General features: G+C 41.3%; 1 protein-coding gene across 1 annotated transcript in view; it reads left to right on the top strand.

Annotated features, from left to right (window-relative positions):
- cpxm2 (carboxypeptidase X (M14 family), member 2) overlaps positions 1–19902 on the top strand; it is a 147675-nt gene that overhangs the window by 88718 nt on the left and 39055 nt on the right. Inside the window, exons 7-10 of the mRNA XM_068002317.1 lie at positions 966–1054; positions 10795–10918; positions 14423–14619; positions 14765–14944. Of these exons, the coding sequence (XP_067858418.1) occupies positions 966–1054; positions 10795–10918; positions 14423–14619; positions 14765–14944 (590 nt within the window). The remainder of the gene's footprint in view (positions 1–965; positions 1055–10794; positions 10919–14422; positions 14620–14764; positions 14945–19902) is intronic.

Below are 19902 nucleotides of genomic sequence, written 5' to 3'. Positions count from 1 at the left end.
CAGGGTTGGAGCTGAGAGAACAAAGAGCAGCAGGTTCAGAGAGGGATAGATTGGAGTTTATTCAATTTTTCTCTCTTTCTTTATTGTTCCTTTACTTCTCATGTTTTTGTTGCACACTGCTCTTGTTGTCTTCTCCTCGACTATTTACACATTCTTTTGACCTTTCTAAAAATCTACATTATCTCACTGATAATACTTTATTTTTCCTGTTTTCTATTTAGCAGTTTTGAGGTCATTTAACATACTGTGATTAGTATATTTGTTAATTCTCTCTCCCTCTCCTCCCCTTTTCTCAATTTTTCCAACCTTGTAATGACTTTTTGGGGTAGAAATTCATATGAGCTTGTATTTGGGCCCACAGGCAGCACAGGCCCCAACCGTTAGGCTTAAGGCTGGCCTGGAATTGGGCCGCAGTAACATTTTTTGGACAAGCTGCCAGTGCTTGTTGTGCCTCCACAGGTAGCTCACGCATCTTACTTAGAAGAATATTGGGTCCTGCGTCTTGCTGGCAATGGCCTGAAAGTAAGACCTGGGAGTGGTGGTTTGGATTTGGCAACGTTGAGGGGGGGGTTCATGAGGACTGTGGAGTTGTGGGGAGCATTCCTGCTCCTTCTGGCTCCACAAGGAGGTTCTTGTAAAAGTAAAATGTTGAAAAAGCTTACCTTTAGTTGGCAGCTGCTGCAGAATCCTTAGCAGGGAAGGCCCAACGCCTTGCCTTGCTCATTGTGGCCACATTTCTGTGAGGGGACCTAAAACAGGCATTAGGCCCATCATTTACATATATAAGAGACCTAACGCATGTTTTAGGCGGCTGCCAAGGAAGCTTGAAAAATGGCCCAACCCAATTCTCCGAAACTGGGCTTTGTTCTGCCCATTTTACGCCTGTAAGTCCCATTATTCTTATTAAGAATATTTGCGAGCTTAACACTAATTAGAGCAAAATTCTGTTTTTCATTTACTTTCAGATCCTAACAATTACTACCACAGGCGAAATGAAGTCACCACAACAGACGACCTTGATTTCAAGCACCACAGTTACAAGGAAATGAGGCAGGTAAGAGCATGACCCTAATAGACTCACAAAAACAGCAAAAAAAAAATCTGTGTTTCTCAACTTCAGTTTAACTGGGTGAAAGGTTTTTGATATTTTTCAGACTCTGCTTATTGATTGAGGATGTGAAATGAATAAAAATAGTATGTAAAGTGTTTTTATCTGATCTTGAAAGCATTTATCCAGTCAGTGTTTGTACCTGGTATCCTAACAAATAAGATTATTTGTATCCTATATGTACTTTTATGGCTTTTTTTTGTCATGATTTTGAAATACACCATATGCTACAGTCACTTTTGAGTTTTCAATATTCATCAAAGAAGCTAGTAAAGTAATTATATTATGTACAACTCAAATGTTCTTAATATAATATACTGGCTCGATATTTGCCAAACTACAATCTTTTCAAATTTTGTGTGATGCACATGTTTTGTGATGAATTGTAAACTTTAACCAAAGTTAACTGCTGTACATCTATAGGGCTAATTTTCCGACTTCATGCTTCTGGCAGGGAGCCTCACCCATCGGCAGCACTTACCAGTAATTCAGGTGCGCTGCGCACGATTTTGTAAATCATCTTGGTTGGAAAATCATACCGAGAACGTGTCCAAGTTTCTGAAATGCAGTACCAGCAGGCAAGGCTCATCGCTGGCTGCGTGAAGTCAGAAAGTTACTTCTGGGCAAATAATGGGAGTGAACAGTACCTAGATGTTGATGTCAAAAGACCACTATTAATGGTGTGTCAATCCTTCTCGCAATTATTTTCTGAATTTTCTCATTTTTTTTCTCCTATCCATACTGTTCTTTTCATGGAGGGATAGTCCAGACTCTAGGTGAATTTTAACCCCCCAGGACAGGTGGGAGAGGGACGGGGTGGGGTGGGGATTAAATTCTTAAAATTCTGAAACCCGACCACAGCCTGCCGCGAAAACACTTACTTCCGGTATCCGGGGGTGGGTGAGTAACCTGCTCTCGAGAGGCGGGTCAGTAATTTAAATATGTCAATGAGGCTGTGTGCCTAAGATTTTAGCAGCCCTTTAGATTTAACTGTCGGCCGGGTTTCCCAGGGCTCGGGAAACCCAGCAGCTGAAGGGAGGTGATAACGGCCAGATCCAACAGGTAAGTGCCTTTTATAGCACTGCTTGTGGGCCTGGAGGAGCAGGATTGCTTCCCCCCGGCCCCTCAAGCTAACCTGCTGCGATCGGCCTCACCCCCCCCACAACTCCGCGATTTGATGATCCGGCCCCTGCCCCTCTTCCCCCCCCCCACCTCACTGCAGTAATCTCTCCTACCCCCATGACCTCTCCCCCACCGGGATCTCCAGGCCAACCACCACCCCCCACCCCAATCTCCAAGCTTCCTAATCTCCTAACAGAAAATCTTGAATAAATGCTCCATGATTTCCAAAGGTTATCTAGCAAGGCCCAAGGACAGTCAACTGATAACTCAACCTTTCAACCATGGTCTACTGCTCTCCACAGACAATACTTCTTCAGCTCCCCGCTCCTCTCCCCCAATCCAGCCAGCTCCCAGCAGTTTGGAAACTGTTGTGCACAATAGGATATTTGCTCATCTAAATCAATATTTGTCCCTATAACTTTCAATTCTGTTCACAACCGCGTATTTGTCAAGCTCCTTTTTGAAGGAGTTAATCGTTCAGTCTTAACTGTATTTGTTAAAACTCTGAACCACATATCTACTAGTCTGTGGGAAAATATTTCTTCTAACCTCTAGCCTAGCCTTCTCATGGTACTAATGACCTGACAATGGATAAAAGCAGAACGGGAAATTGTAACTAGCGACTCTGAATCGAAGCTGTGCGGGTTTTGGGAGCGCAGCATTAAACCACCTTCCTTTCACCATTCACGCCCTGTTTACATTTCTACCTGATGTCGTTCTACATCAGATGCCTTTCAGAAGCAGAGTAGGCAGATCTGGCAGCAGTTCACAATACCCACAAAAAGGAAGGTCTCCATTGGCACTGAAATAAAGTCAGACAGTTGATATTTCTATATGCAGTAGACAGAGACAACTGTGCATTCGCCATCAGCTGCAGTTTTATAACGTGAAGTACCTTTACTCCCCATGGCATGCTGCATTGTTACATCAACATACTGAATCATTGGCTGCTGTCTTGTTAATAGTTTTGCTATTCTATGTTTTTCTGTGTAGCTTAATGGGTTAGATAAGAAATGAAAATTCAATAATACAGAAAAATTTCTGTTAACTTGCCATGTATAAATTACATTACGCACTATATAAACCACAGCAAGACAAATATAGATAAGCTGTGTTTGACTTGAGTAAATTCCATAGACATTAACCATGATCTAATAGTCTAGCTATTCTAAACTTGCCTGGTCTATAAAACATAATTACCATCCACTGGAGTTTTACTATATATTCACATAAAGTTTACCATTTGTAACTTTTACTTGTTCGAATGAAAGTTTATTATTCCCTAATGAAAGGTAAAAGGAAAAATAGTTTTGCTTATGTATTAAAATTACATAATAGTTCAAAGTCATGGGATAATGAAAACAGTTTGAGAATATTACTAATTGTGGAACTGATGACCACTTATGGGGCAATGTTTAATTCTGAACCCGCTAGGCTACTTTATTACTTGTACATGGATGCAAACACTATGAATACACAAATGATACAAGAACATCTGTATTTTAAAAAAGCTATAACTTCTTTCAAAATTAGTAATAAAGATGGGGGAATAATGCTAAAAATAATGTTCTGTATCTTTATAATACTGTGTATTAAGATACAATCATCCACAATCATTTACTTTTAATACTGTACATTAATATGTGAATCAATTCATTATTCCATGTGCTGTATATTAATAAACAATCAATTCATCAAAGTTTGCAAACAACTTACGACATGCCACTGCATTCCTAGCAGTTTCTATTATCTCCTACAGATTATTACATGCCATTGCCTGCTGTTTCAACTAATGGTGAACGGTAATTAAAGTACACATTATTAATTTACCATAATATCAATTCCACATTCTATTTAATTAGCTTGCTTCTTTGGCTCAACTGTATCTTGGACCATTTCTGCACTTACCAGTGATTGACTATTGTTTGATCTAAACATTTTGGTTCAAGCTTCTTGTTTTGCCATAACCTTTCCAACAGATTAACATTACATCCAATTAATGTCAGTGTATCATGAACTTTGAACTAGTCAGTGAGTAAATTCCCAGTGCAATTCAATGCAGCACAGATAATTAAACCCCAGTTGAAAAGATCCCTGAGTTAATCAAAGCGATGCATTGTTTTTTTAAGTGCAGACCAGTGTCTGAAGCAGGCAACCAAAGCAGTGTTTAACTTGTCATCTTACATAACTTATTAGGTAAATAAGACAGCTGAAATTGAAAATTTTTGGCTCATGTTAAACCAGTGACTATAGGCAAATACGAAGTCTATTTTTCATACTTTTCCTCATCTAAAGTTAATGGCCTAGTAATCGGATCATGCCCAGAAATGGGCATGCAGGGGCAGGGTGCACTCTGCCCACGCCAGTTAAGGTCAATGGAGGCAGCATGCAATATTCGTACTGCCTGCTAATTTTAACCAACTGTAATTGAACAGTGGGCGGCCTTTAAAGAGGAGATGGTTCAGGTACAGTCTAGGCACATTCCCACGAGGGAGAAAGGTAGGGCAACTAAAGACACAGCTCCCTGAATTACAAAAGAGATAGAGAGTAAGATGAAATGGAAAAAAAGGGGCGTATGAAAGATGTCAGGTTGATAACACAAGTGAGAACCAGGCAGAAAATAGAAAGTTCAGAGGGGAAGTGAAAAAGGAAATAAGAGAGACAAAGGGAGAGTATGTGAATAGACTGGCGGCCGACATAAAAGGAAATCCAAAAGTCTTCCACAGGCATGTAAGCAGTAAACGGGTAGTAAGGGTGGGGGGTGGGGGGCGATTAGGGACCATAAAGGAGATCTACTCATGGAGGCAGAGGGGATGGCCGAGGTACTAAATGAGTACTTTGCATCTGTCTTTACCAAGGAAGAAGATGTTGCCTGAGTCTCAGTAAAGGAAGATATAGTTGATGTACTGGATAGGCTAAAAATTGATAAAGAAGAGGTACTTGAAAGGCTAGCTGTACTTAAAGTAGATAAGTCACGCGGTCCGGATGGGATATATCCTAGGTTGCTTAGGGAAGTACTGGCCATAATCTTCCAAACATCCATAGATATGGGGGTGGTGCCAGAGGTCTGGAGAATTGCAAATGTCACACCCTTGTTCAAAAAAAGGGGTAAGGATAAACCCAGCAACTATAGGCCAGTCAATTTAACCTCAGTGGTGGGGAAACGTTTAGAAACGATAATCTGGGACAGAATTAACAGTCACTTGGACGAGGGTGGATTGATTAGGGAAAGGCAGCATGGATTTGTTAAAGGCAAATTGTGTTTAACTAACTTGATAGAGTTTTTTGATGAGGTAACAGAGAGGGTAGATGAGGGCAATGCAGTTGATATGGTGTCTATGGACTTTCAAAAAGCGTTGATAAAGTGCCGCATGGTAGGCTTATCATCAAGATTGCGGCCCATGGAATAAAGGGGGCAGTAGCAGCATGGATACAGAATTAGCTAAGTGACAGGAAACAGAGAGTAGTGGTGAACGGTTGTTTTTCGGACTGGAGGGAGGTGTACAGTGGTGTTCCCCAGGGGTCTGTGCTGGGACCACTGCTTTTCTTGATATATATTAATTTAAGTGTACAGGGCACAATTTCAAAATTTCCAGATGACACAAAACTTGAAAGTGTAGTGAACAGTGAGGAGGATAGTGATAGACTTCAAGAGGATGTAGACAGGCTGGTGGCATGGGCGGACACGTGGCAGATGAAATTTAATACAGAAAAATGCGAAGTGATAGGAAGAACGAGGAGAGGCAATATAAACTACAGGGCACAACTCTAAAAGGGGTACAGGAACAGAGAGATCTGGGGGTCCATGAGCACAAATCATTGATGGTGGCAGGGCAGGTTGAGAAAGCAGTTAAAAAAGCATAAGGGATCCTGGGCTTTATGAATAGAGGCATAGAGTACAAAAGTATGGAAGTCATGATAAACCTTTATAAAACACAGGTTCGGCCTCAACTGGAGTATTGTGTCCAGTTCTGGGCACCGCACTTTAGGAAAAATATGAAGGCCTTAGGGTGCAGAAGAGATTTACTAGAATGATTCCAGGGATGAGGGACTTTAGTTATGTGGATAGACTGGAGAAGCTAGGGTTGTTCTCCTTGGAACAGAGACGGTGCAAGGAGATTTGATAGAGGTATTCAAAATCATGAAGGGTCTAGACAGAGTAGAGAGAGAGAAACTGTTCACATTGGTGGAAGGGTCCAGAACCAGAGGACATAGATTTAAGGTGATTGGCAAAAGAACCAAAGGTGACATGAGGAAAAACTTTTTTACACAGCGAGTGGTTAGGATCTGGAATGCACTGCCCAAGGAGGTGGTGGAGGCAGATTCAATCGTGGCCTTCAAAAGGGAACTGGATAAGTACTTGAAAGGAAAAAATTATGCAGGGTTATGGGGGTAGAGCGAGGGAGTGGAACTAGCTGGATTGCTCTTGCATAGAGCCGGCGCGGACTTGATGGGCCGAATGGCCTCCTTCCATGCTGTAACCTTTCTATGATTCTATCCAGGTGTACTGCCAGCGTTACCTGAGCTATTCATTAGTTGCATGCCTATCATATTGGGGTGGAGGGGGGGGGAGAGGAAGGGGGCGATATCGGGTATCCATAATGCTACTTAAAGGCAGTCAGCATTTGTTAAAGGGGAGGTGCATTTTGGCTGCAGAGACCCAGGAGTTACTTGCTGAACAAATGGCTGAAGGATGGAGAGAGCAGGTACCAAGGTTCTCCAATGCTGCACTGGAGGCCTTGGTGCAGGCAGTGGAGAGAAGGAGACATATCCTCTTTCTATCCCCCTGGGGTGGGGGGGGGGGTGCGGAGGGAAGCTCTCCAGGCAATTTCTTCATAGACAGTGGGAAGAAATCGCCGAATATGTCAATGCCAGGAGCATTGCACCAAGAATGTGGCTGCAATGCCAAAAAAATTTCACTGATCTAACTTAAGTTGTTAACGTAAGAAGACTGCTCTCATACTTTCTGATCACGGCTGCACCACTTACAGCCTCATTAATTACAACACTGACATTACTCACAAGACTTCCCTCCTCACTACCCTTAACTCTCCTATAATAACTGTAGCAAACTTCACTAAACCTTTCTCCTCATGTTCACACACTCATCGCTATTACAACTCTCACTTAATCACAACTCATATCTCACACACAGACTTTTAGCTATTCCATCAGCACAGCCACAATCTCCAAACATCTCATAAGACTCTTACTAACACTGTATGCTTTTGGTCACCCTGGCTGATGTTGAAATAACATTCTGATAGACGTTATATCTCAAGCTACAACTACAAATCAAGTTTATTATGGAGTAAAACTAAACAGAAGCAAGAGCAAACACAGCACATTTCACCAAATTACAATGTTTAATTTGTAGTTATTGTTTCAAAATAATTGATGCTTCAACGCTCTCTTTGACCTTGGAAGTAATACTCTTGGTCTGGACCCTGGATCCATGATTGAGAAGTTTTATGTGAGACTGGATGCTCAGGTCATGTTCTGTTAACTCCAGCTCATTGTCCACCTGGTAAAATAGAAATGTACTAAAGAATCATTGCTCCAATTGTAGCTATACCTTACTCTTTGCGTTAAAGTACACACTGAAACAAAGGAAGATCAAAAAGTTTTACTTCATAATTTAATAAAATTGTCCATCACAAGAAGATTTCAAAGGCACAAAGGCTGCCTTTCAGATACCAGCCAAGCAATCAACACCCTGTTAGAACATGGTTAAATTGTGAGAGCCTTGCTTGCACAATCCCCTGGTGGGACAATTGCAAAGACCATAGACAGACAAATTTGATAGCCTATTGATCACTCCTCATTATGGGCGATTTTACAAGTCCATGCTGCCTGCAGAGAGCCTTGTCTACTGGCAATACATATTGGGATTCTAAGTCTGCACTTTTCAAAGATTAATTTTAATGATCAAACAATCATGGGAAGTGCACGGCCAAAATTCTGGTAAATGCTGCTAGTGGATTAGGTTCCCCTGTTACTTCTGTCACTTGAGTAGACTCAAGAATAATCCTTGTCTATTGCATATTCCATAACTTCATCCTGAAAAGAGGCCTTGTTACACAGGTCAATGACTAGAAAAGCAAAGCATGGCAGAGTAAAAGTGAAAAATTATCAGCTGAACTAGCAAAGCAAGACAGGCGTGCCAAGCACTAATACCAAATACCTTCCAAGGAATGCTACGAATGCACCACTTCTTAAACTGGTAGGCCACACCTGCCAAAAAAACATGCCGAAACCACCTTGTCCTGCAGTTTCATGTACAGTTATTTAAAATATCACGTTTTGCAGTGGTCCTACTATATTGTTACCAATGACAAATACACACTCAGTACTATGTTTAAGTCAAGTGCATGACATATATTTCCTCTATTATGTAGCATGTGAATAACGGCCCAATCCTTTGGTGCTTGTGTTTCATTTTACACGTGTCACATCTAACCCACCATTCCTTCAAAGTGATTCCCTTGTAGAAGGAGTAAGCATGCTATCTGGCTGAGGAATTCAGTGACAGGCTGCTGAAATTCTGGTTGTTCTACATCTTCCTCCTAATTACAGTTTGCAACTGATTAAAAGGATGAATGCCTTTTCCTTTTCATTGACTGGCCCACGGTGTGGGAGATATACCCCACATTTTAGTTTATTGGTTACAAACAGCAAAATTGTTACACACCTCAAAATGTTAGAAACTCAGTTAATCCCTAAATAATGTACGAACAGCAAATTCTAGACTTGTAGCTGATGCATTCAAGTACATTATGAAAGCAGACAGATGGCGCTTCCTGAAGAAATTAAAAGCAATAGCTCTGAGATACTAATAATGAATGCAATAGCAGTGCCCCACAGTATAAGAACATAAGAAATAGGAGCAGGAGTAGGCCATTCGGCCCCTCGAGCCTGCTCCGCCATTCAATAAGATCATGGCTGATGTTCTACCTCAACTCCACTTTCCTGTCCTATCCCCATATCCCTTGATTCCCCTAGTGTCCAAATATCCATCGATCTCAGTCTTGAATATACTCAACCACTGAGCATCCATAGCCCTCTGGGGTAGTGAATTCCAAAGATTCACAGCCCTCTGAGTGAAGAAACTTTTCCTCATCTCGGTCCCAGTTCCAGGGCCAATATCAATTCTCATACATTTAAACATTGCAAGTGTGGAAAAGAAATCTATGGCTGAAATCTTGCCTTGGGTAATAATAAACTATGACATCTGAAGGTGTTTGAGACCCAGTCAACACAAATCATCAAAATAAAATTTGATCTATTCATCTGTTCTTAGTATTTGTCTGTTAAGTTTGAAGAGAAATTGTTCAGCGAAATGGATTCTGGCAGATTAGCAATGTGAAGTGGAATTAAAATCTTCTGAGCACACATGGTTTCTGGGAAAGTGTTCACAAGGGTAGGGAGTATTTGAATGATTTTCAAATTGGATACAATTAAATTATGCCTGACAAATATAATTTATTTCTCATCAGTGCAAAATATAATTTTATAAATGTGCAATAACTTAAGAACAATTTTCTTTAAACAAGCAAGTTTTACTCAGTGATTTCTCCAAAATGCAAATACAGAAAAAAGACAATTTTGAAACATTCTCTGTTGCTGCGATAGCTGATCTTAATGTGCCTACCTTTAAAATGACAGTGTTGATGGAGCTGATAAAACTAACTGATGAATTATCTTCATTAGGAACACATTTTAAATCACACTTATTAATTTTGTCAATGTCTGGTCACAACAGTGTGCCCCCGAGTTATGTAACTAAGATTATGACAACAAGGACTGGTTAACACCTCTGTACGAAAAGCGAAGAGAGTAATTTGGTATGAGCATGCTAAGTGTTCATACTATAGCATCAGCAACAATGAGTTCTATCCTTAAATTTTGTCTGAGAGTGTGCATATATTGCATGTGCACATTGAAAATTATTGTCATGGTTCATTATGGTTCATCAGGAATATAGCTCCAATTGGAGTAACAGAAATAAAAGCAATTTTTTCAAGTGAAAAGCTTCAAACCAGTTTTAATCATTCCAAATATTTGTGTACTTGTACCAGGGTTAACATTTTCACAACATTATGGTTTCCATATCTGTCAATAAATTAGAATTTATATCATTAGATTACAGAGCTTCTTTCAGGAGATTGCAGCTCAGCATGTGACACACATGTATATCATTAACTTCGAAAATGGTGACCTGATGCAGATGATGCAGAAACAAAAAAATCAGCAATAAGGGACAAAACAATTTATTCAGTTAATTAAGTGTGAAAGTCTGTGTTTAGTGCAGCCCTAGGTAACTGATGATATATTAATGGCTAATTATTGCTCAGTACTCACTAGTGTAAACTTCTGAATGTTTTAATACAATACTAGTTGTTTGATGTGTCGAAGTAGTTTCAGAGTGCACATAATTTAAATGAGCTATATGAGAAAGTCTAAAAGAATGATGCTCAAATGTCACTCAAGGGAGCTACTAACTCATTGTGATGCTTTCAGCCCGACCCCTGAATTCTCACTGAATTGTACATTTTGTTGAACAGTTGATGAAGATAGTAAATGAACAGTGTCCAAACATCACTAGAATTTACAACATTGGCAAAAGCTATCAGGGACTGAAACTGTATGCCATCGAGATCTCTGATAATCCAGGAGAGCATGAAATTGGTAAGATTTATATCCTAAAGACTGCAGATTATGCTTCACGCCTCTGTTTGCTCTGTAAGAATTTCGTTCATTTTCTAAGATAAATGTTTTCTTTACAACGAATGACATTCATCTGTGCGTGGACCAATAGTCTGCTAAAGAAAAACTCCAGGATAAAACCTGGAGTGATCATCTGAAAAATATGTACCTAGAACGAACTTTAAAAAAATATTTGAACACTCATGTAATGGCTGGCCTTCTGATTTGGACAATCATTTTTTACCACATTTCTAAACTTAGGCACTGAAATAGGATTTTTCTCCCCTCAGTAAGCACACCAGGTCTCATATCCTGACAGTCAAACAGGCCACCATTCCAGACACTACCTGGCAACAGTTCCCACCAATCACCCCAGACCTCGGTAACTAGCAGCCAGTCTAGACTTTACACCCCACAGCTATGGCAACAGTTTTTTGACACCGAGACTAAGTGAAAAGACACTAAGGGGGAGATATTCAACTCGCGCCGGAAACCAGCCCAAAATGGACGGCGCGATCCCAACACCCGAACTAAATTGGCTTCATTTGCATGAAGCTGTGGATGCATCCCGATGTAGATCGCTGTTTGGGACTTGACTAATTCTGATGCCAAGCTGACTTGCAGGTGGGTCCTGGTAACGGGGCAGAAGGCAAAAGGCACTCCTGCACCTCCTGGCTTCACTGAAATTAAACTACTAAATATTTTCCTTACCTTTTTGGAGTGACCTCCTTTAAGGATCACCGGTTAGGCTACTGAAGACCCAGAATAACAGCGGGTGTCCTAGAGCAAGCTGTAATACCTTGTTTCACTGGGCGCCCTTGCACTAGGTCAGGCAGCCAGTATTGTAAGAATAAAATGAGAGGCATGGGAATGTCCCCTTCTGTCTTATTTACATGTGATTGTCTAGCTCATACCAATTTCAGGTGCAAGCCCAGCTCTGTCTTTCCAGGGAAGCTGTGGAAACCCTGGCATCATAAAACGGGCAAACACCCAGAGAAACAGGTGTCCAACCCTTTCTCCTGATCTTTGCACCAGGAAAAATGGGAATTTCCCAGGAACAAGAGTCAGGAAAATTAGTCCAGTAAACTGAACTGCAATTAAACACTAGTTGGCTTCACTCTGAACAGTTTCTCGACAAACAACCCAACTCTGATTGATCTGAAGCTCTTAACAAAACAAAAAGTTACTTAACAAAAATTAGACTTTATGACCTTAAGGGGTCACAGTTTCACTTCAGCAGAAGAAAAATACATTGTACATTTCAAACACTCCTGTCATTAAAAAATAGATTGCATCCAACTTACTGTGAGCAACACCATGGAGGATCTACTAGCTCTTAACAAAAATCTTAAATTACATATAATGGGAAATATACTTGGAAATATATCGCCGTTCCTTCATCGTCGCTGGGTCAAAATCCTGGAACTCCCTTCCTAACAGCACTGTGGGAGAACCTTCACCACACGGACTGCAGCGGTTCAAGAAGGCGGCTCACCACCACCTTCTCAAGGGTAATTAGGGATGGGCAATAAATGCCGGCCTCGCCAGTGACGCCCACATCCCATGAATGAATAAATTTTAAAAAATAGGGTCGATTTAACTCAATCCGTCTGGTAGAAACCGGAAGGAGCAGCAGTTACAATGGAACGGGGATTTAGCCACTCTATTCCCAATCTGGCCGACTGCAATTTTAAACTACCCAAAGCCGGCGGTGTCCTTTAAATATGCAGATAAGTCTCTGATGATGTCATCGGGGCCTGACTGCTATATTTACCTGAGGCCTGAGTGCGGGGGCAGTGGTGGCTTCCCCACCAGTCCAAAGCTGTTGAGATCAAGATCCAGGGCCAGAAGAGATCAGGTATAAAAGCTTACATTTTTACAGGTTTCCTTGTGGGCCAGGAGGAGCATGAGTGCCCCTACCCTGCCCCAGACTTCAACCCCCGCCCCGCCCCCCCCCCCACCCCGACCATGATTCCCCTCCTCGAGCCTTCTGATGCACTCATCGTGTGCTGGAGACCGATCCCCCGGTCCCCAGGTGGTAGCCTCCGAGCCACCTGATTTTAACTGTTGGGCAGCTGCTTCCCGCCAACTTCCATGCAGTTTTGGTCAGGAAGTCGGCAAGTGGCATGGTAATGCGGGCTGGCTGTTAGAATTGGTTAAGCTGCCCAGTGACATCTCCTGAAAGGGTCAGCAGCTTGCTAGGCCTCATTTCCCGGGAGTAAAAATCGACCCCAATAAGTTTTAAAGTGAGACATGGCACAATTTTTAGAGCAGGCACTTAATGGTGAGGCTGTTTGAGAAGTGTGTGAAATGTCTGTTCTAATCATACTGATATTAACAATGGTCTCTTGAACTCTTTATTGACGAGGGAAGTATCAACCCATGTAAGTTTGCCACATGTAACCAAATATTAGTTTGGCTGAATTATTGCCATTATATATATCTGGACTGAACGTTTGGACTGGCACAATCTAGTCAAGTGGCAATAGACATAGTGGAAGAAAAAAACAGACATTATTCAAAGATGGTATAAAACTACTTGAATGTGTGTTGGGCGTGTGCACATGTCCACTGGAGATGGCAACACATTCATTACTCAGGGTCCAAGTTCTTTTAAACTTTGAAAAGTCTGTCCAAAGTAAACTCTAGAATATTTGCACAGCTCTAGTTTAGGATAGTCAATGACTGTCAATGATTTGACTTTTCCATCAATAAAATGAGGTTGGCTTCCATGATTTGGAATTAAATTACTCAGCTTTGCTTTTAGTTAGTTTGAAATTGAATAGAAAATGTATTCAATTCACTGAATGTTGCAATAGGAAGGTGGTAGAGTGGTATTTTGGAAAGATGAGAACAAATGGGTTGAAGGGCCCTCATAATCCAAATTGATCTTGTGCTCTAATTCATTAATAGTTTAAAATGACTTGTGGGTATAGTGAGTGTTATTGACAACTTAATAGAAGCTCGCTGCTAAAAGTACATAATGGTGAATCTTCTATTATAATATTCTGATTGCCTCAAGTTGCTTGTTTTCGTGAAATAGTGACATTTTCATTCAGAATGTCAACCATGTCCTAGAAATCGCAAATTTAGTGCACTTTGCTCCCTATTACAGTCAGTTCCCATCATCTAAAATATTTTCCAGAAAACTAAGCCAAACTGACCAAACCTTGTGTGACCTGACCTTGTGTATTAGTCCTCTTCAGGAACCAATAAATCGATCAGTAAGGCCAGAGATTAATGGTGACCTAAATGATGTCACAAAAGTCACCACTTTATCCTTTATGAACACAAACCATTAAGGTTTGTTTTATTTAGGGAACACAGTTGTGTACCTTTTGAGTTATCTAGCTTAAATGGCTACTGGATGTGGTAACCCATTGGTTATGGCATTAAAGAAAATAGATTGAAATGATATGTGGTAAGTAATGTCATTTACTTTTAGCTCTGTATGAATTAATTTTTGACTGTGTTTGTCTGAACTAGGTGAGCCTGAGTTCCATTACTCTTCGGGAGCTCATGGCAATGAAGTGCTTGGACGTGAGCTGCTCCTTTTACTGATGCAGTTCATGTGCCAGGAGTACTTGGCAGGAAATCCACGAATCAAGCACCTTGTGGAGGAGACTAGGATCCATTTGTTACCTTCTGTTAATCCTGATGGATATGAAAAGTCTTTCGAAGTGGTAATTTTTCATTAAACCTCCAGCAGTTGTTGCTCTCTCCAGGCATTTGCATTAACTGAACTTTACTAATACAGCTCAATCCCATTTTTTCCATCATATAATAGTATGTGTTTGAATGTGATCACTTTCTTGTGTTGTATTTTAGGGTTCAGAATTAGCAGGCTGGTCTTTGGGACGTTGGACTCATGATGGCATCGATATCATTCATAATTTTCCTGATCTCAATTCTATTCTTTGGGAGGGAGAGGAGCGCAGAAGGGGGTATAAGAAAGTGAATAATCATCACCTACCCATCCCGGAGTGGTTCTTATCTGAAAACGCCACTGTGAGTTGTCTATGTGCACACAACATATATAAAATAATGATTTGAATATATTGTTTACAATAATAAATTGTAAGGTAAATAATTGAAGATTATTTCATTACTTCATACCAACAGAACAGCAGCTAGAAGGAGTAAAAATAACATTTCTACTAAGTTGAAATTAGATTTTTGAAATAAGATACTTCATATTAATCCTGCCAACTGTCATAAAGTTTACATTTCAGATACCTCATCCTAAAAAGATAGTGGTTAAATATTCCTTTTATTTTACAGCACTACTACTGACAGCAGCAGCCTAACTTCAGTGGCAGTGCTGTATTGTAAATGGCGAGTGGAGAACCACCTGAAGAGGTGATGCTTTGCTGCTGCTCTGGAGGCAGCAGGGTTGCCAAGGGGCAAAGGTCAATGGCTGTTGCTGCAGGCACATGCCACTATGTGTTCCGGTCGGGACTGACTGAACACTATGCCCGTGCATACAGGTCAGTGGTTGTCACATAGCTTGTCTGAATGGACTTTCCACATACATCAGCAGAGGCTGAGAAGCCAGAGATGAAAATCACCATTGGAACTTTTAAACAACTGCTTGTGTGCAAACCTGTGCATGTACAGTTGTTTTTATGTTATCACTGGTGCTGAGTAATCTGCCCTGTGGTAAAAAGGATGATTCCACAGCACAAGCACATGAGACTGTTTCTGCTTAAGCTGTTCTTTTATATACAGATGGCGTTAAATAACATGAGATACATTTTCAAAGATATGATTTTGTCAACATGGTACACAATCTGAACAGTGAAGATGTGGTCAATGATATATTCATGTGTTTTGTGAGCAGATTAAGACATGACTTTCTGCATCTGTGATCAGTAAGCTTGGTTAAACAATTATTTTGCTTCATCGTTGGCTTTATCTGGCTAGATATAGAGCAGCTCTGGAAAGCACAGAGTGTGTATGTGCAGTCATCCAAGGTTGTTTAAAGCCAGAAACAATACATGACAAATGGACTAATCTAATTACAACCTATTTAATTTAGGACGTTTAATTTACCAGCTCACGGAGACTGTGGAATGATGGCAGTGCTAAGAAATGCCGTTTTAACCTGATAATATATTTTAAAGAATGTAAACAAAGGATGATTATCGAACAACACTGGTATTTCTCCTAATCGCCAATGTGCTTCTTATCTTCACAATGTATCTATTATAAGTTTGGGTTTTGCCTTAGGTATTCGTTCAGGTACAGTGATGCTTGTCAGAATCAATGGTGCTATCTATAAATTATTAAAAGTATTACATATAATGTGCACTCCCTGCTGGTAGACAGACCCAATTTCATACAATGAATCAGACAAACTTGGCCATATCAACCTCTGATGATAATTATCATTGGGTAGTCATTACTCTGTTGGATACTGGCCCCAAAAATCCATGGGCCTAGTGTCACACTCCCACTATAAGACAGAACTGAGTTTGGATCCCCAGATGGACTCCACATTTGCCACTGAGCATGCCTGTATGGGGGATGGACATTCCATCCCAACCTGACCTGTGTGCAAATTGGAAAGGTTAGACAGTCGCAGATGATTGGCAGTGCTGTGCAGCACCAAAGTTGCCTTGCTGCTTGTATGTGTGATTGCTTGAGGAAAGAGAAAAGTTAAGAGTAATAGGCAGACGCCCTGCCGAGTGTGGCCTCCAGCCTTGCCGTCAATATTGCTCTTCGAGCTGCCTGCTCCAATTATCCTCCTCCACCTCCGTGAGGGCGTGCATGGAGGCTGGCCTTCCCCCGCTTCTGGTCCTCTCCCAGTTGTTGTGAGCCTGCTTGTACTGCAAAAGAGTTTGAGTGAGTTAGTGGGTGTAAATGGTTGTTGTGCGTGAAGCAGCTTCATATAGTGTGCATGGGGAGAGGGAAAAGCAGCAAGTTGCGAGTAGGATGGGAAGGTGTTCATGTGCAAGAAAATAACTCCACTGTAAAATGTGAAAGCAGTCTGTAGAAGGGGGAAATGCTTTCCAGTTGCCACCAGGTAAAAGCAGAATGTTTTAGTACCTGTCATGAGGGCAGCAGCAACAGGTGAGTATGTGATTGGAATGAGAGGAGAGATGGTGAAGTGTCCCTTTGTGATTGGAAGAGAAACATATGGAGCAGGCTCGGGAACATAAGAACTTAAGAAATAGGAGCAGGACTAGGCCATACGGCCCCATGAGCCTGCTCTGCCATTCATTAAGATCATGGCTGATCTTCAACCTCAACTCCACTTTCCTGGCTGATCCCCATCGGAAGTGTTTGGAGTGTTGGGGGGATGGGTGAAAGTGCTGTAGCCTTGTCCAGTGCAGAGAATTAGAGATAGCAAGACATAATTCTCACCCACGCTCTCCGAATGAAATTGTTGAAGTGCTTGTGACACTGAACCCATGACCTGGGGGGTGATTGTCTGGGTGCTGATGATTTCAGCCACCTCTCTTCAGGTCTGCTGCAGAGTTCTGTCTCATCACCCTCCTGTCTTCCAAGGGGAAGAGGACCTGCCTGCGTGCCTTAACCTGCTCAACAAGGACCACCACTTACAGGACTCGACAGGGTAGATTCAAGGTGTATGTTTCCCCTGGCTGGGGAGTCTAGAACCAGGGGTCACAGTCTCAGAATAAGGGGTAGGGCATTTAGGACTGAGATGAGGAGAAATTTCTTCACTCAGAGGGTGGTGAATCTTTGGAATTCTCTACCCCAGAAGGCCGTGGAAGCTCAGTCATTCAAAACAGAGATCGATAGATTTCTAGATATTAAAGGCATCAAGGGATGTGGGGATGGTGCAGGAAAATGGCATTGCGGTAGAAGATCAGCCATGACCTTGTTGAATGGCGGAGCAGGCTCGTGGGCTCGGATGGCCTACTCCTGCTCCTATTTCTTATGTTGTTATGAGTCACTAAATCTAAACGCTCTTGCCTGAGATTGCTGCAGCAAAAATTCCCAGAGGACACCTTGCTTTAGGAGATGCATTCGCTCTTTAACTGGGCACCGGGTTTGCTGGAAAACCTGCCCTCGAATTGGGCGGGCTGCCCGTTACCGTTGGAAACGCATGGGCAGCCTGCCAATGAAATTTAAGTGAGGCCCAACTTTCAAAATGGTTTGGGCCTCTCGTTGATGATATTGGGCAGTCCATCCAATGCCCAACTGATAAACAGCCAAAGTGAAAATCTACCCCTAAGCTTTTCCTCAGCAGTAGCTCTCACTAGATGGCAGTGCATATACTTATTTAGCATTAGAGTTGGAAGGCAGCTCCAAGTTGACTATTTTTTTGATGTAAGCCAAAAGAATAGTTTATTAAGACAATAACAAAACAATGTCCTGTCCATGGCACTTTAGGAGCAAGTAGGAATGGCTACTCACCACTGATTTACAAAAATTATAACTCCTTCAGAAAAATAAAATTCTTTTGGATGGCTGACAGCCAGGAGAAATTGTGAGAGGCTTGGGAACTTTTCCAGCTGACAGATATCAAGATGGCCAAAGACTGCTTCCCACTTTGCCAGTTCAGGGGACAAAGGCACCCTGGGGTCGTGGTAACTGAATTTGGAAATGGCACCAGAAAGCATTGACTTAATCCAACATTTAATAGTCTTGAGTCTGGCTATCTATTAGGACCAGGAGAACAGACAGACAATTGATCCTGACACCCTTGAACTTGAGTAGAACAATGCAAATATGTCCCAAACAAAAGAAAATATGGTTCTGAAAGATACTTCCCAAAACAGAAAATAAGAGGCGTCAAAAACAACTTGTTTCACCTCCCAGTTAAGCGAATCTTATAGCCAAAAGAGACCAGATAAAACCAAAGTTCAAATATCTTCAGAAAGTGAAGATGCCAACTTTTGAGCCCAGCTTAGTATTATCAGAGAAACTAAATAGCAAACAAATTTCTAAGTGAGTAGGAGTAGTTGTCAAATTAGGGCATAGGATTGAAGGGATAGTCCTATCCCATATAAGGTATGCCAAGATATATTGAGTATGCCAAGGAGTAATCCATAAGGATCAGATGGTGGGCATGATTGCAGGGAATACTGAATTAAATGTAGAAGAATGTGACTTGAGAGTTGACTGAAGACAAATAGGATACTTACAAGGAACTTGAGAATGATGAAGAAAATGGTTAGAATCTGTCTAGAAATTGGAGATCTGCCAAGTCAATCAACTCCCTAAAGATTATATTATAGCACAGTGTAGTGAAATGTTTCTTTGCTGCAAAAGTAAAATTAACAATTTCCTGATTAATAGCAGAATCCCCTGAGATAGAACCAGTGATCCAAGTTGGCCATAGATGACTATGAAGCTGTGAGGATTGCAGGAAAGGCGATTTCCTTGACTAGATCCAATCTGTCGGGTATGTGAGCAGAAAGAGAGGTTCTGAAATCTGGAAAGGCAGTCAGAAAACCTTTGTTAGTGGCAATGCTGAGGAACTTGATTATAAAGAATTGATTGATTTGGAAAGATGGAAACAAGTAGGGATCCTTAGGGTTAATAAATACATCTTGATAAGAAGTGACAAACACAAGGATAGAGATAGTGAATCACAAACCTGAAAGTCTTAATATTGACAGAGAATCCAAATAAGTCCATGCCACAATCTGTTACAGGAACTTCAAAATGTGAAACAGCTGGGAGTGGGAGGGAGATAATGTAGAATGTAGGCAGATTGGAAATAGATTGTATGGCTTCATCCTAAAAAATCAAGCAAAGTGGGTCAAGTTAACCCCCTTTCCTATTGAGATAAGCCAATCATGTTTGTCTGACAAGATCTGGAGCTTCGAAGGGTGGAGAATACAAGAGAGTCTTGTTGACAGTCAGAAGCTCGAAATGATTGATATTCCTCTCCTGAAAAGTCCATATACAAAAATGGAGTTTAGAAACAGGTCACTCCAATAGCTCCTTAGAGGTATCTGCCCCTAGAAATTATAACGAAAGAGGAGCAGGAT

The sequence above is a fragment of the Heptranchias perlo genome, chromosome 21 (genome assembly GCF_035084215.1).
Source record: "Heptranchias perlo isolate sHepPer1 chromosome 21, sHepPer1.hap1, whole genome shotgun sequence".
In the NCBI taxonomy this organism is placed as follows: Eukaryota; Metazoa; Chordata; class Chondrichthyes; order Hexanchiformes; family Hexanchidae; genus Heptranchias; species Heptranchias perlo.
The sequence above is the reverse complement of the archived record's forward strand: the minus strand, read 5'-3'. Positions and strand labels throughout refer to the sequence as shown.